This window comes from Saimiri boliviensis, chromosome 4 (genome assembly GCF_048565385.1).
Source record: "Saimiri boliviensis isolate mSaiBol1 chromosome 4, mSaiBol1.pri, whole genome shotgun sequence".
Lineage (NCBI taxonomy): Eukaryota > Metazoa > Chordata > Mammalia > Primates > Cebidae > Saimiri > Saimiri boliviensis.
In genome coordinates, this window is record NC_133452.1 from 9,428,351 (window position 1) to 9,446,862 (window position 18,512).

At 39.9% G+C, this 18,512-nt stretch overlaps 1 protein-coding gene across 5 annotated transcripts in view; it reads right to left on the reverse strand.

Annotated features, from left to right (window-relative positions):
* Positions 1 to 10,328: 10,328 nt before the first annotated feature.
* MAP3K4 (mitogen-activated protein kinase kinase kinase 4) overlaps positions 10,329 to 18,512 on the reverse strand; it is a 123,313-nt gene continuing 115,129 nt past the window's right edge. For all 5 annotated transcript variants that reach the window (XR_005578848.2, XM_039467582.2, XM_039467580.2 and 2 more), the window contains 4 exons: positions 17,393 to 17,515; positions 16,376 to 16,482; positions 13,871 to 14,050; positions 10,329 to 12,341 (listed from right to left, as the gene is read on the reverse strand). Coding sequence is in view for 4 of the 5 variants with exons in the window: in XM_039467582.2 (XP_039323516.1) it covers positions 12,321 to 12,341; positions 13,871 to 14,050; positions 16,376 to 16,482; positions 17,393 to 17,515 (431 nt within the window). In the remaining variant the exon portion in view is untranslated. The remainder of the gene's footprint in view (positions 12,342 to 13,870; positions 14,051 to 16,375; positions 16,483 to 17,392; positions 17,516 to 18,512) is intronic.

An 18,512-nucleotide genomic window follows, 5' to 3' on the forward strand; every position in this document is an offset into this window, starting at 1 on the left:
CTTTTTAACAGGAAAAACAGAGCAAGCTTCGAAGGACAGACTCATACTTCTGAAGGAAGAAATGCAGTCTTGAACAGCAAGCTGAAACTCTTCTTGGCCATTCTGGACTTTTGTAAAAGCTTTTAAAACCTAAACAGAGTCTGTAAACATAAAGGAATGGCCATGGCTTTTAATGGCTGCTGTGCCCTGGGCAATGACACCTCATTCTGGCGTCAACACACAACATGCCTTTAAAAGTCCTGCTTTAGAGCTACCTTCCGCATCCTGTGTAAACCAGTTTTATCTCACAGCTTCCACACCTAAGCAGAGTCCACCTTTTTACTGCAGTATAAAAAATGTAGAAATAAGGTAGCATTATACATCCTGTTCCCAGAGGGGATTGCTTCTGAAAGAGGATACTCTGATATCAACTCTGCTAGACTAAGAAAACATTGTTTCTTAATTTTATTTAGTGCTCTAGAGCCGGGGTTGGCTGATTCTGGCTACAGCCCTACCTGGCCTGCAGCTTGCTTTGTAAATCAAGTTTTGCTGGGCACAGCCACATCTATTCACTTGCACATGATCAATGGCTGCTTTTGCACCACAACAGCAGAGCTGAGTAGTTGTGACCAAGACAGTATGGACCACGGACCAAAAATATTCACTCTCTGGCCCTTTCCTGGAAAGGCCCAACAACCCTGTAGTAAGGAATATGCCAGCAGACTGAGGCTGATGTGTAGAAGGGAAGAAAAGCTACTCTTTGCTTTCATATTACTTTTTTTTTTTCTTATTGAGAAGCCACCTTTAGAATGTGTTCAAGATATAAGCTCTATTTTAAAAAATGGTCTGGAAGATTATTTTTACTATCATTTTTGTCTTGACCACTTTCTGTCTCAAGAAACTTTTAAACATGAATAAATTAAACCCAAGGCATGCAGAAGGAAGCAAACAATAAAGATTAATATGGAAAAAAAAAAAAAGGAAACCAGCAAAACAAGAGTATTAATGAAATCAGAAGCCGATTATTTGAAAAGGTCAACAAAACTGATAAACTATTAGCCAAGAAAAAGAGAAAACACAAATAGAAGTAGACTTCATTACCAGCCTTAGAAAAATGAAAAGTATTGTTAGGGACTACCATGAACAATGGTATGTCAACAAATAGACAATTTAGCTAAAGTGGACAAATTCCTACAGACTTAAATTACTGACACTGACTAGAGGGGAGAGTCTGGAGAAGGGAAATGGCAGGCAGGAGGCAGGACTAACTCGCAGCTCCCACTCGGATGGACAAAGCAGTGTCTGGAGACTCATGTCATAAACTTTCGCTCCAAGAACTACTGCAAGAATATACCAGGAAAGCCAGGAGAATCCACAGACCCCTTGAAGGAGATGGATTGCCGCTGCATGCTCAGTGGGACAGCCAAGGAACTGAGTCTGCTTGCTTTCTCAGCTGGGAGCTTTGTAGTCTGGGGCAGATTCTCAGCCCTGCTCACTGGCTGCCTGGAAGCAAACTCCCTGCTTCCAGGGAGGCATGGTGGGAGTGAGATCGACCTTTTGGGAGCTGGGTGAGGCCTGTGACTGCCAGATTTCCCCCACTTCCTGGGTGACCTGTGTGACACAGGAGAGGCAACCATAATCCCCCTGGGAACATAACTCCATTGGCCTGAGGACCAGACTCCCAACCCCTACAGCAGCCGCACCAAGCCCTGCCCAAAGAGAGGCTGAGCTCAGACTCATCTAACCTTGCCCCCAGCAGATGATTTTTCTCTACCCGCCCTGGTAGCCAAAGACAACATAATCTCTTGGGGAGCTCGATGGCCCTGCCCATTGCCTTATCTGCCCTATACTACTGTAGCTCATGTGCTTTTGAAAGTGATACCTCCAAGGCCGGGCGCGGTGGCTCAAGACTGTAATCCCAGCACTTTGGGAGGCTGAGGCAGGTGGATCACAAGGTCAAGAGATCGAGACCATCCTGGTCAACATGGTGAAACCCCGTCTCTACTAAAAATACAAAAAACTAGCTGGGCATGGTGGCGCGTGCCTATAATCCCAGCTACTCAGGAGGCTGAGGCAGGAGAATTGCCTGAACCCAGGAGGCGGAGGTTGCGGTGAGCCGAGATCGCGCCATTGCACTCCAGCCTGGGTAACAAGAGCGAAACTCCGTCTCAAAAAAAAAAAAAAAAAAGAAAGTGCCACCTCCTCGCCAGAGGCCACCCAACACAAAACCAGCTCGCTTAACAAAAATAAAACCAAGGACCCTCACAAAGTCCACTTCATCCCCCTGCTGCCTCCACCAGGGCAGGTGCTGGTATCCACGGCTGAGAGACCTGAAGATGGATCACATCACAACGCTCTTTGCAGACACTCCCCAGGACCAGCCCAGAGCCTGGTAGCTCTGCTGGGTGGCTAGTTCCAGAAGAGAAATAACAATCACTGCAGTACAGCTCTCAGGAACCCCCATCCCTAGGGGAAAGGGGAGAGCACCACATCAAGGGAGCACCTCGCGGGACAAAGGAATCTGAGCAGCGGCCCCTGAGTGCAAGATCTTCCCTCTGACATACTCAATTGAGAAGGAACCAGAAAAACAATTCTGGTAATATGACAAAACAAGGTTCTTTACCTCAAAAGGTAAAGTGTGCTACCTACTAGCCATGAATCCAAATAAAGACAAAATCTCTGATTTGCCAGAAAAAAAACGCAGAAGGTCGACTGTTAAACAAACCAAGGAGGAATGAGAGAAAGGTGAAGTCCAACTTAAAGAAATAAAAATGGTATCCTATATCATTTCATAGGATATGAATAGAAAAATCTCCAGTGAAATAACCTAAATAAAAAACAATCACAACTTCTGGAAATAAAGAACACACTTAGATAATTGCAAAATGCACTGGAAAGTCTCAACAGAATCCAACAAGTAGAAGAAAGAATATCAGAGCTCGAAGACAAGGCTTTCAAATTAACCCAATCCAACAAAGACAAAGAAAAAAAAAAGAATTAAAAACAATGAACAAAGCCCAAAGCCTCCAAGAAGTTTGGGATTATGTTAAATGATCAAACCTAAGAACAATTGGTGTTCCTGAAGAAATGTACAAGTCTGAAAAACATGTTTGAGGGAATAATCAAGGAAAACTTCCTGAGCCTTGCTAGAGATGTAGACATCCAAATAAATAAGTTCAAAGAACATCTGGGAAATTTATCACAAGAAGATCATTGCCTAGGAACACAGTCATCAGTTTATCTAAGTCAAGGAAAGGCTCTTAAGAGCAGTGAGGCAAAAGCATCAAGTAACCTATAATGGAAAACCTATCAGATTAACAGCAGATTTCTCGGCAGAAACCCTTCAAGCTAGATGGGGCGGGGCTCCTATCTTTAGCCTCCTCAAACAAAACAATTATCAGCCAAGAATTTTGTGTCCAGCAACTAAGCATCATATATAAAGGAAAGATAGTCTTTTTCAGACAAACAAATGCTGAGAGAATTTGCCATTGCCATGCCAGCACTATAAGAACTGCTAAAAGGAACCCTAAATCTTGAAACAAATCCTGGAAACACATTGAAACAGAACCTCTTTAAAGCATGAATCTCACAGGACCTAGAAAACAAAACAATGAAAAAAAAGTATCCAGGCAACAAGGAGCATGATAAACAGAATAGTACCTCACAGGTCAATACTAATGCTGAATGTAAATGACCTAAATAAATGCTCCAGTAAAAGATACATAATGGTAGAATGGCTAAGAATTCACCAACCAAGTATCTGCTGTCTTCAAGAGACCCACCTCACATATAAAGACTCACATAAACTTAAGGTAAAGGGGTGAAAAAAGACATTCCAAGTAAATGGACACCAAAAGCAAGCAGGAGTAGCCATTCTAAAATCCAACAAAACAAACTTTAAAGCAACAACAGTTAAAAAAGACAAAGAGAGACATTACATAGTGATAAAAGGAATAGTCCAACAGGAAAATATCACATTCCTAAATATATATGTACCTAACACTGGAGCTCCTAAATATATAAAACAATTACTACTAGACCTAAGAAATGAGATAGACAGCAACACAATACTAGGGGGACTGCAGTACTCCACTGGCAGTACTAGACAGCTCATCAAGACAGAAAGTCAACCAACAATGGACTTAACAGGTATTTACAGAATATTCTACACCCAACAATTGCAGAATATACATTCTACTCATCAGCACATGGAACATTCTCCAAGACAGATTATATGATAGGCCATAAAACCAGTGTCAACAAATTTTAAAAAATCAAAATTATAGCAAGTACTCTCTCAGACCACAGTGGAATAAAATCAAAATTATAGCAAGTACTGTCTCAGACACAGTGGAATAAAACTGGAAATCAACCCAAAGGGAATGCTCAAAACCATGCAAATACATGGAAATTCACCTCCTCCTGAATGATCACTGTGTCAACAATGAAATCAAGATAGAAATTTTAAAATTCTCTTAACTGAACAATAATAGTGACATAACCTATCGAAGCCTCTAGGATACAGGAAAGGTGGAGCTAAGAGGAAAGTTCATTGCATTAAATGCCTCCATCAGAAAGTGTGAAAGAGCACAGATAGACAATCTAAGGTCAGACCTCAAGAAGCTAGAGAAACAAGAACAAGCCAAACCCAAAAGAGAAAACCAAGATCAGAAGAAGAAAGGAAATAACCAAGATCAGAGCAGAATTAAATCAAATTCAAACAAAAAAATACAAAAGACAAATGAAATAAAAAGCTGGTTTTTGAAAAGGTAAATACAACTGATAGCTCAACTGCAAAACTAACCAAAATATAAGAAAAAAGAAGATCCAATTAGAACTGAAATGGGAGATACTACAACTGATACCACAGAAATACAAAAGATCATTCAAGGATGCTATGAACACCTTTTTGTGCACAAACCAGAAAACCTAGAGGAGATGGATAAATTCCTGGAAATCTACAACATTCCTAGGTTGAACCAGGAGAAACAGAAACTCTGAAGAAACTAATAATGAGCAGTGAGACTGAAATAGTAATAAAAAAAATTGTCAACACAGAAAAAGTCCAGGCCCAGATTCACAGCTGAGTTCTATCAGACATTCAAAGAAGAATAGCTACCAGTCCTATTGACACTATTCCAAAAGACAGAAAAAGACGGAATACTTCCTGAATTATTCTATGAAGCCAGTGTCACCCTAATACCAAAAGCAGGAAAGAACATAACAAAAGAAGAAACTAGACACCAATATCCCTGATGAACACAGATGCAAAAATCCTTAACAAAATATAAGCTAGCCGGGCACGGTGGCTCAAGCCTGTAATCCCAGCACTTTGGGAGGCCGAGGCGGGTGGATCACAAGGTCGAGAGATCGAGACCATCCTGGTCAACATGGTGAAACCCCGTCTCTACTAAAAATACAAAAAACTAGCTGGGCATGGTGGCGCGTGCCTGTAACCCAGCTACTGAGGAGGCTGAGGCAGGAGAATTGCCTGAACCCAGGAGGTGGAGGTGGAGGTGAGCCGAGATCGCGCCATTGCACTCCAGCCTGGGTAACAAGAGCGAAACTCCGTCTCAAAAAAAACCAAAAAACAAAATATAAGCTAAGAGAGAGTACTTACTCCAACATGAATTTTTATTAAAAAGATAATCCACCATGATCAAGTGGGTCTCATACCACAAATGCATGGATGGTTTAACATCCACAAGTCAATAAATGTGATACACCACATAAATGTAATTAAAAACAAAAATCACATGATCTTCAATAGAAACAGAAAAAGCGTTTGGCAAAATCCCGCATCCCTTTATGATTAAAACCCTCAGCAAAAGTGGCATAGACGGGACATATCTTGAGATAACAAAAGTCATCTTTTGTATGACAAACCCACAGCCAACATTATACTGAAGGGAGAAAAGCTGAAAGCGTTCCCCCTGAGAATTGGAACAAGGCAAGGATGCCCACTTTCACCACTTCTATTCAACATAGTACTGGAAGTTCTAGCCAGAGCAATCAGACAAGAAATAAAGGGCATCAAAATTGGTAAAGAGGAAGTCACATTGTTGCTGCTGATAAAGGTATACTTCGAAATCCCTAAAGACTCAAAAATCTCCTAGAACCAAATGAATTTAGCAGAGTTTCCAGATACAAAATTCATGTACGCAAATCAGTAGCCCTACTATACACCATCGGTGACCAAACTGAGATTCAAATCAAGAACTCAACCTCTTTTACAAGAGCTGGAAAAAAAAAAAAAAAAAAAAAAACTTAGGAAAATACTGAACCAGGCAGCAAAAGACCTCTAAAAGGAAAACTACAAAACACTGCCGAAAGGAATCACAGATGGCACATACAACTGGAAACAAATCCCAGGCTCACGGAGAGGTAGAATCAATATTGTGAAAATGACCATACTGCCAAAAGCAATCTACAAATTCAATGCGATTCACATCAAAATACCACCATCTTTCTTCACAGAATTAGAAGGAAAAAAAATCCTAAAATTCATACGGAACCAAAAAAGAGCCTGCATGGCCAAAGCAAGACTAAGCAAAAAGAACAAATCTGGAGGCACTACATTACCCAACTTTAAACTATGAAGTCATACTCACCAAAACACGATGGTGCTTGTATAAAAACAATCATATAGACCAATGGAACAGAATAGAGAACCCAGAAATACAGCCAAACACTTAGTTACGGTCAACTGATCTTTGACAAAACAAACAAAAACATAAAGTGGGGAAAGTATACCCTATTCAGTAAACAGTGCTGGGATAATTGGCAAGCCACATGTCCAAGAAAGAGACTGAATCCTCATCTCTCACCTTACACAAAAATCAATTCAAGACGGATCAGAAACTTAAAATCTAAGATCTGAAACCATAAACATTCTAGACCAGACGTCCCCAAACTTTTTACACAGGGGGCCAGTTCACTGTCCCTCAGACCGTTGGAGGGCCGCCACATACTGTGCTCCTCTCACTGACCACCAATGAAAGAGGTGCCCCTTCCTGAAGTGCAGCGGGGGGCCGGATAAATGGCCTCAGGGGGCCACATGCAGCCCACGGGCCGTAGTTTGGGGACGCCTGTTCTAGACGGTAACATTGAAAAAACCTTTCTAGGCATTGGCTTAGGCAAATACTTCATGACTAAGAACACAAAAGCAAACACAACAAAAACAAAGATAAACAGATGGGACTTTGATTAAACTAAAAAGCTGCTACACAGCAAAAGAAATAATCAGCAAAGTAAACAGACAACCCACAGAGTGGGAAAAAATCTTTGCAATCTATACATCCGACAAAGGACTAATATCCAGAATCTACAAGGAACTCAAATCAGCAAGAAAAAAAAAAATCCCATCAAAAAGTGGGTTAACGACATGAATAGACAATTCTCTAAAGAAGATATACAAATGGCCAACAAACCTATGAAAAGAATGCTCAGTATCACTAATGATCAGAGAAATGCAAATCAAAATCACAATAAGATACCACCTTACTCCTGCCAAGAATGGCCATAATAAAAAAATAACACATGTTGATGTGGAGGTGGCAAAAAGGTTAACACCTTTACACCGCTGGTAGAAATGTAAACTAGAATAACCACTATGGAAAACAGGGTGAAGATTTCTTAAAAAACTAAAAGTAGATCTGTCATTTGATCCAGCAGTCCCACTCCTGAGTATCTACCCACAAGAAAGGCAGTCATTACACAAAAAAGACACTTGCACACACAGACTTATAGCAACAAAACTAGCGAATGCAAAAATATGGAACCAGACCAAATGCCCATCAATCAACAAGTGGATAAAGAAAATGTGGTGTGTATGTATGTATATGTGCATGTGTATATATACACATATATGTATAATGTGTGTCTATGTATATATACACACATACATGTATTTGTATACACACATATATACCCACATACACATATACATACCATGGTATACTACTCAGTCATAACAAGGAATGAAATAATGGCATTTGCAGCAACCTGAATGGAACTGGAGACCATTATTCTAAGTGAAGTAACTCAGTAATGGAAAACCAAACATTGTGTGTTCTCACTCGTAAGTGGGAGCTAAGCTATGAAGACGCAAAGGCCTGAGAATGATACAATGGACTCTGGGGACTCAGGGGAAAGGGTAGGAGGGTGGTGGGGGATACAAGAGTACACACTGGGTACAGTGTACACTGCTCAGGTGATGGGTGTACCAAAGTGTCGGAATCACCACTGAAGAACTTATTCATGTAACCAAACACCACCTATTCCCCAAAAACCTACTGAAATTTTAAAAAGCTATAAACACACACACACACACACACACACGCACGCACACACGGAAATGAAGTCCAAATAGACCTGCAAGAAGCAAAAAGACTGGATTAGTAACTTAAAATAGTCCCCAAAAAAGAACTCACTCATGCCTAGCTGGTTTCACTTCTGAATTCTATCAAACATTTGAAGCAGTTTGGTTGAACACACGAACACACACACATACACACACACACACACACACACACACCCCAATCCTTCACAATCTTCGAAAAAACACAGAAAAGAAAAATTTCCAAACTCACTGTATGAAGCCAGCATTACCCTGATACCAACACCGGAAAACATCATCACAATAAATAAAAACTACAAAAGCAATATCCTTCATGTAATATGGAAGCAAAAGTCCTCAACAAAATACTGCAAATGAATGCAGCAACACATAAAAAGGAATCTATGCAATGATAAACTAGGACTTATCCAGGAATACAAGATTGATTTACTACCCTCAAATTAATTAACGTAATATACCATATTACAACACAGTAAAGTAAAAAAACCATACAATCATCTCAATAAAGAACATCTGACAAAGTTAAACACCCATTCATGACAAAAACTCTCAGCAAACCAGAAATAGAAGGGAACTCCCTCCAATGGAAAAAGGGCATTAATGAAAAACCTATAACACCATAGTTAATGATAAGAGAATGAATAATTTCCAGCTAAGATTAAAAAAAAATGCTAAAAATATGACAAGGATGTCCATTCTCACCACCACTATTCAACACTGAAGTGGAAGATCTAGCCAGCGCAATTATGCAAGAAAAAGAAATGAAAGGTATCTAGAGTATAAAAGAAGTAAAACTGTTTTTCTTCATGTAAAAGATTATCTGTAGAAAATCCTATGGCGCCTACAAAAACCACAAATAGAACTATAAAATAAAGTCAGCATAGAATAAGAGATAAACATATAAAACTCAATTGCGCATATGTGTGTATATCCACACACTCTGCATATGTGTGTATAAAGTATACATATATGCATATATATACATATACATATATATACTCTATATATATGTGTGTGTGTGTGTGTGTGAGAGAGAGAGCTATGAACAATCTGAAAATGAAATATTTTCACCCGCAGTAGCAATAAAAAGAATACTTAGAATAAACAGAAATAAAAAGAAACTTAACAAGTTCAAGAGGTATACAACAAAAACACACAGCAGTGCTGAATACCTAAGTACATGGAGATCTATCCTGTGTTGACAGTCTCAAAGACTTAAAATTAACAAAACAGTACTTCCCAAGTTGTTCTACAGATTCTAGTCCCAGTTCTAATCACAGCTGGGTTTGTTTTGCTTTTATGTATAAATTGAAAAAAATGATCCTGGAATTCATATTACCCCAAGTAGCCAAAATGCAAATTACCCCAAATAGCCAAAATGATCTTGAAAAGGAAGAACAAAGTTGGAGGACTCACACTTCCCATTCTGAAAAACTAAATACAAAGCGATAGTAACCAAGACAGTGTGGTATGGCATAAGATTAACATACAGATTAATGGAACACAATTGGAAGTCCAGAAATAAACCTTTTCGTTCATGGTCAACTGGTTAATATGGTTCATTTCAACAAGAATGCCAAAAGAATAGCCTTTTCAACAAACGATATTGGGTCAAATAAACATCCACATGCAGAGGAATGAATGTGGATCCTTATGTGATATCAGACACAAAAATGAACTAAAGATATATGACAGGCCTAATGTAAGTGCTGAAACTCTTAGAAAAAAACACAGATGTAAATCTTTGTGACGTTGGGTCAGGCAATGATTTCTTAGATATGATATCAAGAGCATAAACAACAAAGAGCAAGTTGGTAACTGGACTTCAAAAAATTTTTTTAAATAGTACTTTTCAAAAGACATTGTTAAAATGAAAAGACAAGCCACAGATTGGGAGAAAAAACATTTGCAAATCATATGTCCCATAAGGACCTATATCCAGAACATATAAAACAACTCTTACGAACCAATAAGAAGATGAATAAGCCAATTTTAAAATGATCTGAATACATGTTTCACCAAATAAGGTATCCAAATGGTCACGAAGCACATGAAAAGATGCTCACTATCATTAGGGAAATGTGAATCAAAACAGGGTAACTGTTCATGTTAACTAGAATTGACATTATCAAAAAAAGCACAATTACAAGTATTGGAAAGGGTATGGAGAAGCTGGAACCCTCACACATTGCTAGTGGGGATACAAGATGGTGTACCACTTTGAAAAAGTTTGCAAGTTTCTGAAAATGTTGAACATGGATTTACCATATGACCCAGCAAATCTACTCCCAAGAGAAAGGAAAACATTTCTGCACAAAGACTTGTACGGGAATGTCCAGAACAGCATTATTCATAACCAAAAGTGGACACAATCCAATCAACTAGTAAATGAATAAAACGTGTGGGAGTCTGAACAGTCTCAGTAATAAAACAGAATGACATACTGACATATGCTACAACATGGATCAATCTCAGAAACAGGCTAAGTGAAAGAAGCCAGGTACAAAAGACTGCATTTTATAACACTCTATTTATATGAATTGTCCAGAACAGGAAAATCTAGAGAGATAAGAAATCATTTAGTGGTTACCTAAGGCTGGGGGTGAGAATGGGGAGTGACTGTAAATGGTCCCGAGATTTCTTTTGGGGTGATGGGAATGTTCTAAAATTGGATTGTGACGATGACTGTAGAACCATGTAACTATACTAAACGTTACTGAATTGTACCCTTCAAATATTATGTTAAATATAACTTGGAAAGCTTTATTTAAAAAAAATCTTAAAATTCGAAGTGGCTGTATAAATCCTTTTGTGATACCAACATTCTCTGGACATTAACTTCTTGGCTGAAGGGATTCACTCTTTCAAAGGAAGATGAATACAAAACCTGCTTGAGAAATTACTTGCCCAAGGCCAGTGGCTATGTGTAAGAAGTGAAAGTCAGTGATCTTCCAGAAAGATTTCAGGAAGCTTTATGGTCAATCTTTTAACAAAAATTTAATAGAAAAAAAAAAAATCAAAGAACACCATCAACGATGTATAATTTGGGCTATTTTAGACAGCTAACTGATGAAATGTTTACCTTCTGAAAAAGATGCTTTCTCATCAGCCCATTCAGCAGTATTTACACTGACCTAGCACCTATCTATACATTTTGGTTTAAAAATAAAAACTCCCAACACGTGATAACAAGGCTTAAACTTTTATCTGTTATAAATTTGCTGGTTAATATAAAATAATTAAAAAGAGCCACCTTACGTCATGAGCGTTGCTTCATTTATTTCCTTTGCTTTTCAGCAAGCGATCCTAGATCCTAGATCCTAAAGGGACACCGAACCCAGTGACCATCTTCAGCACACACGATTGTGCTCCTCCTTTTGAGGAACAGACAAGTGAACATGACAGACTTCTGCATCATACTGGTTGGCTCATAAGCTGTTAACCATTAAAAGACAATATAACTGAGCTTTCCTAAAATAAACCATTTATTGAAAAAAGAACCCTTTTCTTAAATTTCATGAATCAGCCTTTTGCATTACAAACCTGCAGCTTGCCAACAACAACAACAACAAAAAAGGTAAGGTTTCACAGTCAGTGCACTCAACGAACAAGAAATTAAAAACAAGGTATGGGACGCCTGATAACACTACAACTTCTTTTGAACCTAGAAAGGTCAAAACACTACGCTGATGTCACGGTTCTCAGTCGCGCGAGACACGGAGGAGACAGAGGCAATGGTCCGTGTACAGTAGTAATGGCACTTAACATGCAGCTTCTTTAATCTTGTGGCCACCAGCCCTCCGGAGGGCCTTTTGCCACGTCAGACAAACAGGAGCAGCAGGAGAAGTGACGCTTGTCACCTGTGCAGTCTTCAGTCTTGGAAGGTTAAAAAGGCTTATACTGCTTCTCGGCACAGTCTTTATGTAAATATTACATACAGTAGTGATTAACAGAATTTTCCAAGTCCATATTCTACTAGGCTTCATTCTTCATCTGTGCAAACCTGTGAGGAAGCAGGAGAGAGCTGAGCCCTTGCAGAGGCAGGTGTGCACTCATGCATAAGCACAGTGTAAGCCTTACGGGGAAGGCCCCATGCACTCATCCTGATGCTCCCAGCCCTGTGCTGGGCACGGAGGGAGAGGCTTAAGAAATGTAATGAGCAATGGCAGTGGTAAGCTACCGCTCTAAAGTTAAGCCAGGAATTCACTATTGAAAGAATTTTCAAAAATGGGTATGTGCACTCTCAGGTCAATGTAAATTTTTATGCATTTTATAACTAAGACATCAATCATTATCTAATTACAAATCCCTAATGTCTCCATAGCTGATCCAGCTGCTTGCCCCTTCCTCTCCCTTACCAAGAAGAAATGACCCCACTCTTCCACACCTTCCTTTCCTTTACCAGGAGCTATCCTGCAGGGCCCTTGCGAGGCTCTTTTCTCCCGGGCTCTATTCTCACCTCCTTCTCCTCTGTGGACTCTCCCAGCAATACTTCTGTCTCCCACACCTGTGCCCTACCCCAAATCCCTCGAGTGCTAGCCCCACATATCAAAATGCCCATCTGAAACCTCCAAGCAGATGTTCCAAACATACCCCAAGCTTCATCCACCAAAGAGCACCCACCATCTCCTGACCCACCCCTCACCCTGCTGCTTCTTTCTCTACTCTGGCAAATGGAGTCTATGACCTGGTGACACAAAGCAGAAACCTGGGAGCCACCCTTGACTCCTCCCCTCACTCGCCTTTCATATCCAGTCAGTGTTCAGCCATGGTACTCTCCTAAACACTGCTGATCACTCACCCAGACTGCCCTCCCCCAGCCCCTTGGCTGTATCAGAAACTTCTTAATGCCCTTGACTCTAGACTGATCTTTCTAAAACACTATGTCATCATTTACGTTTACAGTAAATGGAAACGCCTTCATGTTGCTCCTGCTTACTGTTCCAGCCTTATCTTCCTGCCCTTCTCTCTGTCCTGTGTTCACCAGGATCTGCCTACACATGGCTCCGTGCCTACCCTACCCTTCCTGTAGGGTGGGCCTTTCCAAGCCTCTTCACTTTGTCTTCCATGCCCCTCCCCGACTCCTGACCTGGCCACACCTCTCAAAGAACTAAGGTACCTCATTCTAGAGAAAAAGGAACTGAGACTGGCTGACTTAATGAAATTCCTCTTTGAGTAACCTTACATACCATTATCACAGCTCTTAATGATCAGTTGTTACTGTCTTGACCCCTCAAGTAGACTATACACTTTCAAGAGTGGAAACTCTCTCATCCAGTCCCATTTAAAATTCCATTTTACTGTCTCTAGTGTACCTCAAAAGCACCATCAAAATAGATCAAGTAGAAGAACCTCAACGAACATTTTCCAAATGAAAAAACACATACAAAAATTCCTGGCATAATAATACATTTAGTTCCTTACCACTTCAGATATGGGTATTTTAAAGTTTCAAAATTTCATTATGGTCTAGACGCAAAACAGAACTTAAATACTGAGACATGAAAAAGACTATCCAGCAATCTGCCAAACCTTGACAAACGAATGGTCGAGGAGCTGGCTGGCGGTCCATCTCATCTTTGGGTCACTTTCAAGGCAGTGGGAAAGGAAGTCCTTTCCTTCAGGGCTTAATCTTTCAGGGATTGGTGGCTTATGTCCCATTCCCACTTTATACATAATTTGAAAGTTGTGCTCATATTCATGCCAAGGCCTCTAAAAAAGATGTTTTAAAAAATCAGACTTTAATATTAAATAGCCACAAACAATGCAAATGCTCAGTCTCTTTTTCAGCATCTCATAATTAATATATATCAGGGGACAGCAAACTTTCAATGAAAGGGCCAAACAATATTTTAGGGTTGCAGCCCATATGATCTCTAGCAACTATTCAACTCTCTCATGGCAGCCTGGGAGCAGCTATGGACAACATATAAGTGAACGAATATGACTGCTCCAATAAAATTTTATAAAACAGGTGGCTGGCATAGTTTGCCTGCTCCATTTGGGGTGTACTATTTAGTCCAACATTATCTAGAAGCCATCATCATGCAGCTAAAAAATATAATACATAAAATGATATAAAAAGTCTATAAAATCCAATTCTCTTATAGGGATAGTTAATATACTACCTTATCGAAAAATAAAAATTCCATTAGTGCAAAGCTTATTTCATTATGATTCTATGAAAAATAAGATTCACAGGTGAAGGAATGTGTATGGCATTCTAATTTATATACTATTTTTTTGTTATTGCCCATGAGAGCTTGTTCTTTCTTTTACGTATGGCCTGACTGGAATAACGCAGATATCACAACCACCTTCCTATTTCAATGCTAACAGAAATAATGTTAGCTAATATTTATTGAGCACTTACATGTGATCTCTTTCAGCAGCTCCAAAGTATAGCTATATAATAATTAACTGATTTCCTATTAATAACTTTTTAACTTAGAAACGAAGGTCTCTTTTTTGCTATAACTGTGTATGTGTAGAGTAAGCTACACATATGCAATACATGCATTTATACATGTCTTTATACATTTGTATAACTGCTCATTAGTATTATCATCATAAGATACATTTTCAGAAGCAGAAAACTTCTTGGTTTAAGTGCTATGCACATGTAAAATTTTGATACAGATTGGAAACATCTTCAGAGCAGCTCCACCACATGGAATTTCTGTTCACAACATGTCTACTTCTAAAAAGTGAGTATTCTCAATCTTTAAAAATGTCACTTAGCACTTTGGGAGGCCGAGGCAGGCAGATCATGAGGTCGGGAGTTCCAAGACCAGCCTGGCCAGTATAGTGAAACCTGGTCTCTAATAAAAACACAAACATGAGCTGGGCATGGTGGCAGGTGCCGGTAGTCCCAGCTACTTGGGAGGCTGAGGCAGGAGAATTGCTTGAATCTGGAAGGCAGAGGTTGCAGTGAGCTGAGATCACTCCACTGCACTCCAGCTTGGGTGACAAAGTGAGACTCAGATTCAAAAAAAAAAAAAAAGTGACTCATATGTTAAGTAAAAAAGACTTCACTTTAAAATATATAATTCTGGTTAATGAGGCTGTCCTCTTCTCAAGTTTTCTTTTGTTAATAGACAATCTTTTTAGAGCAGTTTTGAGTTTACAGAAAAATTAACTGGAAAGTACAGAGAGTTCCCATATTCCCCTCCCTGTCCCACAGTTTCCTCTATTACATATATCTGGTTTAGTGTGCTCCTTTTTTTAGAACTGATGAGCTAATGTCAATGCATTGTTGTTAAATGAAGTCCATAGTTTATATTAAGGTTCACTCTGTTGCACATTAGATAGGTTTGGACATACACCTACTGACATCTATCTATCAGTGTGTCCTAAAGAGTGGGTTTACTCTTCCAAAAATTCCTTGTACTCCACCTGTTCATCTCTCTGTTCCCTGAGTCCCTGGCAGCCACTCATCTTTGTACTGTCCCTGTGGTTTTGCCTCCCCTTTCCCAAATGTCACATAGATGGAATCGCTCAGTGTGCAGGCTTTTTAGATTGGCATGTTTCATCACTTAGCCACATACATTTAAGGTTCCTCCATGTCTTTTTGTGGCTTGATAGCATGTTTCTTTTTATCACTCAGTAAAATTCCTTTGTATGGATATAACACAGTTTATTCACTTAACTATTGAAGAACATAACATGTTGGTTGCTTCCAAGTTTTGGCAATTATGAATAAAGCTGCTGTAAACATTCACGTGAAGTTTTTTTGTGAGGACATGTTTCTTTTTGTAACTGCTTGCTTCCCTGAGTTTTAATTAGAGGTTTATGCTTCTTCAATTCACTCGTAAGAGTTCTCTATGGCATATATCTTACAAATATTTGTTTCCTTATTAGTCATTTGTCTTAATCTTACTCTTTCAGTGGGTCAGATTGTTGTCTCTAATAATGTTTGCTATTTAGCAGAAAATGTGTCCGAAGTATTTGTAATGAATAACCAACCCATGATTACTGTTCTGTTAATGCACAGTGCCCTTCTGAAGTTCCTCCACCAGGTGTGGGGGCTCTGCTTACCTTGCCAGTCACCATTTCTATGACAACACACCCCAAACTCCAGATGTCGGCTGCACGCCCATGGCCTTCTCCTTTGGCACGAGTGATGACTTCAGGTGCCATGTATGCTTTAAAAGTCACAGATATGGTGACAGTAATGGGTTACAAACACGTGACCATGATTTAATAGAGCCAAGCAATAAATTAATATTGTACAATATTATTTTCCTGCATTAAGTAACAGTAAATATCAAAAACTTACAGACAGTTCAAATCAACTTGTTGAACAAACTTTTTAGGGGACAAATTCTCTTTCAAGAGAATTTCTGAATGTACACATTTTCAAATTAATTGTATTCACAATGAAAATGGAAAATCTAACCTGCAAAGGAGGAGGCAAAATTTCGTGATCAAAAGGAGTAACTACCATTTAACCATAGTGTTGTTTAGACTATAATAGTTTTTTTGTTTGCTTTTTTAAGATGGTGTCTTGCTCTATCGCCCAGGGTGGAGTGCAGTAGCGTAGTCTTGGCTCACTGCAACCTCTGCCTCCTGGGTTCAAGTGATTCTCCTGCCTCAGCCTCCTGAGCAGCTGGGATTACAGGTGTGCACCACCATGCCCGGCTAATTTTGTATTGTTAGTAGAGGAAGAGTTTCACCACGTTGGTCAGGCTGGTCTCGAAGTCTTGACCACATGATCAGCTGCCTCAGCCTCCCAAAAGTGCTGGGATTACAGGTATGAGCCATCTTGCCTGGCCATTATAGTAGTTTTAAGAAAAACAATACAAACAACAAAAGAGTTGTTGTAAGAAAAAGAGGCTTTCCTCTCTCCTGTGACCCAAAAGCACTCATTTAATTTACCAATCCAATAGCTGCTCTTGGGTGGGAGCCCAAGTGTGTGAGGAAGCCGTCCTTCTCAGGACTGAAAACCTTCCCCTGCTCTCCCATTCTACTGACAAAGAAAGGCGAAGGGAACATGCAGGCCCCAGGCATGCTGCATGAAGTCAGAGTGCAAAGACCAACGAAGCTGGCCCCTACCTGCTGTCCCCAGGGTGCTGTTCACTTCACCAGGCATGGTCTGGGCATTGTTTTTGAGCTTTACTGAGCATCCAAAATCTCCCAGTTTGATTAATCCAGATGAGGTAAGGAAGATATTGGCACCTAAAAAGAAATAAGCAGTTGTGAAGCAGCCACTAACACACAATGTGGGCATTTTGAAGGTTACATGGTAATCTAAACTACCAGGAATGTCACTCACAAACTAAACAACAGAAAGGCTTAGGAAACTTGACTTAGGAAGTATAATCACAGAAAGATCTGTAAGCCTTATTCACCAAAAATGTTAATACAAAGCCACAAAATGCTAACACCAGTGCAGGTGGCCTTGACCAATACATTCTGAACTGAAATACACACCTAAATTCTAACACTGATAACCCACAGAGATACTTACAAAGAAATCGCATACAGAACACAAATGCTTATGGTGGCAGTCTGGAAAATGACAGACGTATACAGTCAGCAGTGTCTGTAACAGGAAGCGGCGTGTGGACGAGAGCCGCACACACACTGCAGCTCTGCAGAGTCCTCGCTGAGGCCTTCGGATTTCTATGACTGTGACTGGAAACTGTTCTGCAATTTTCAAATATTCCTACAAGCAATATGCATGCTTAACTTGCAGTCTAGTTACAATCTGGGGATACTGTTCATCTCTCAGGACAGCTTGGCCTTTTGCTCTAGACCACAAGATATTACTGCTCTAACTATGTCACTCATCTCTGGCATCGTGTCCTGTGGTGATTCCTTCGAAAACCAACACAGAGCCAACTGAGTTAGACAAGCAGCCATCTGATGAGCTGAGGTCAACAGTGAATCCTCCTAACTCAGTGCTCCCAGAGCTGATGCTCCCCACAATGGACTATGCAGTGGCAGCTTGATCTTCTTGGACAATTCTACATCTGTACCTTCTTAGCCATGCTGAACTAGAAAGCATTTGATCAGGGTACCAGTGAGCTGACTTGGTTCAGATTCTGAGGGAGTCTCTTCCTGCCATGGAATAAAACACGAAGACACCATTTTGTGACAGTGGACAGAGACAGGATGGTGTCTGTGGCAGAATGACTAGAAATGGGCAATGCTATGGCCTCATAAAGAGCCA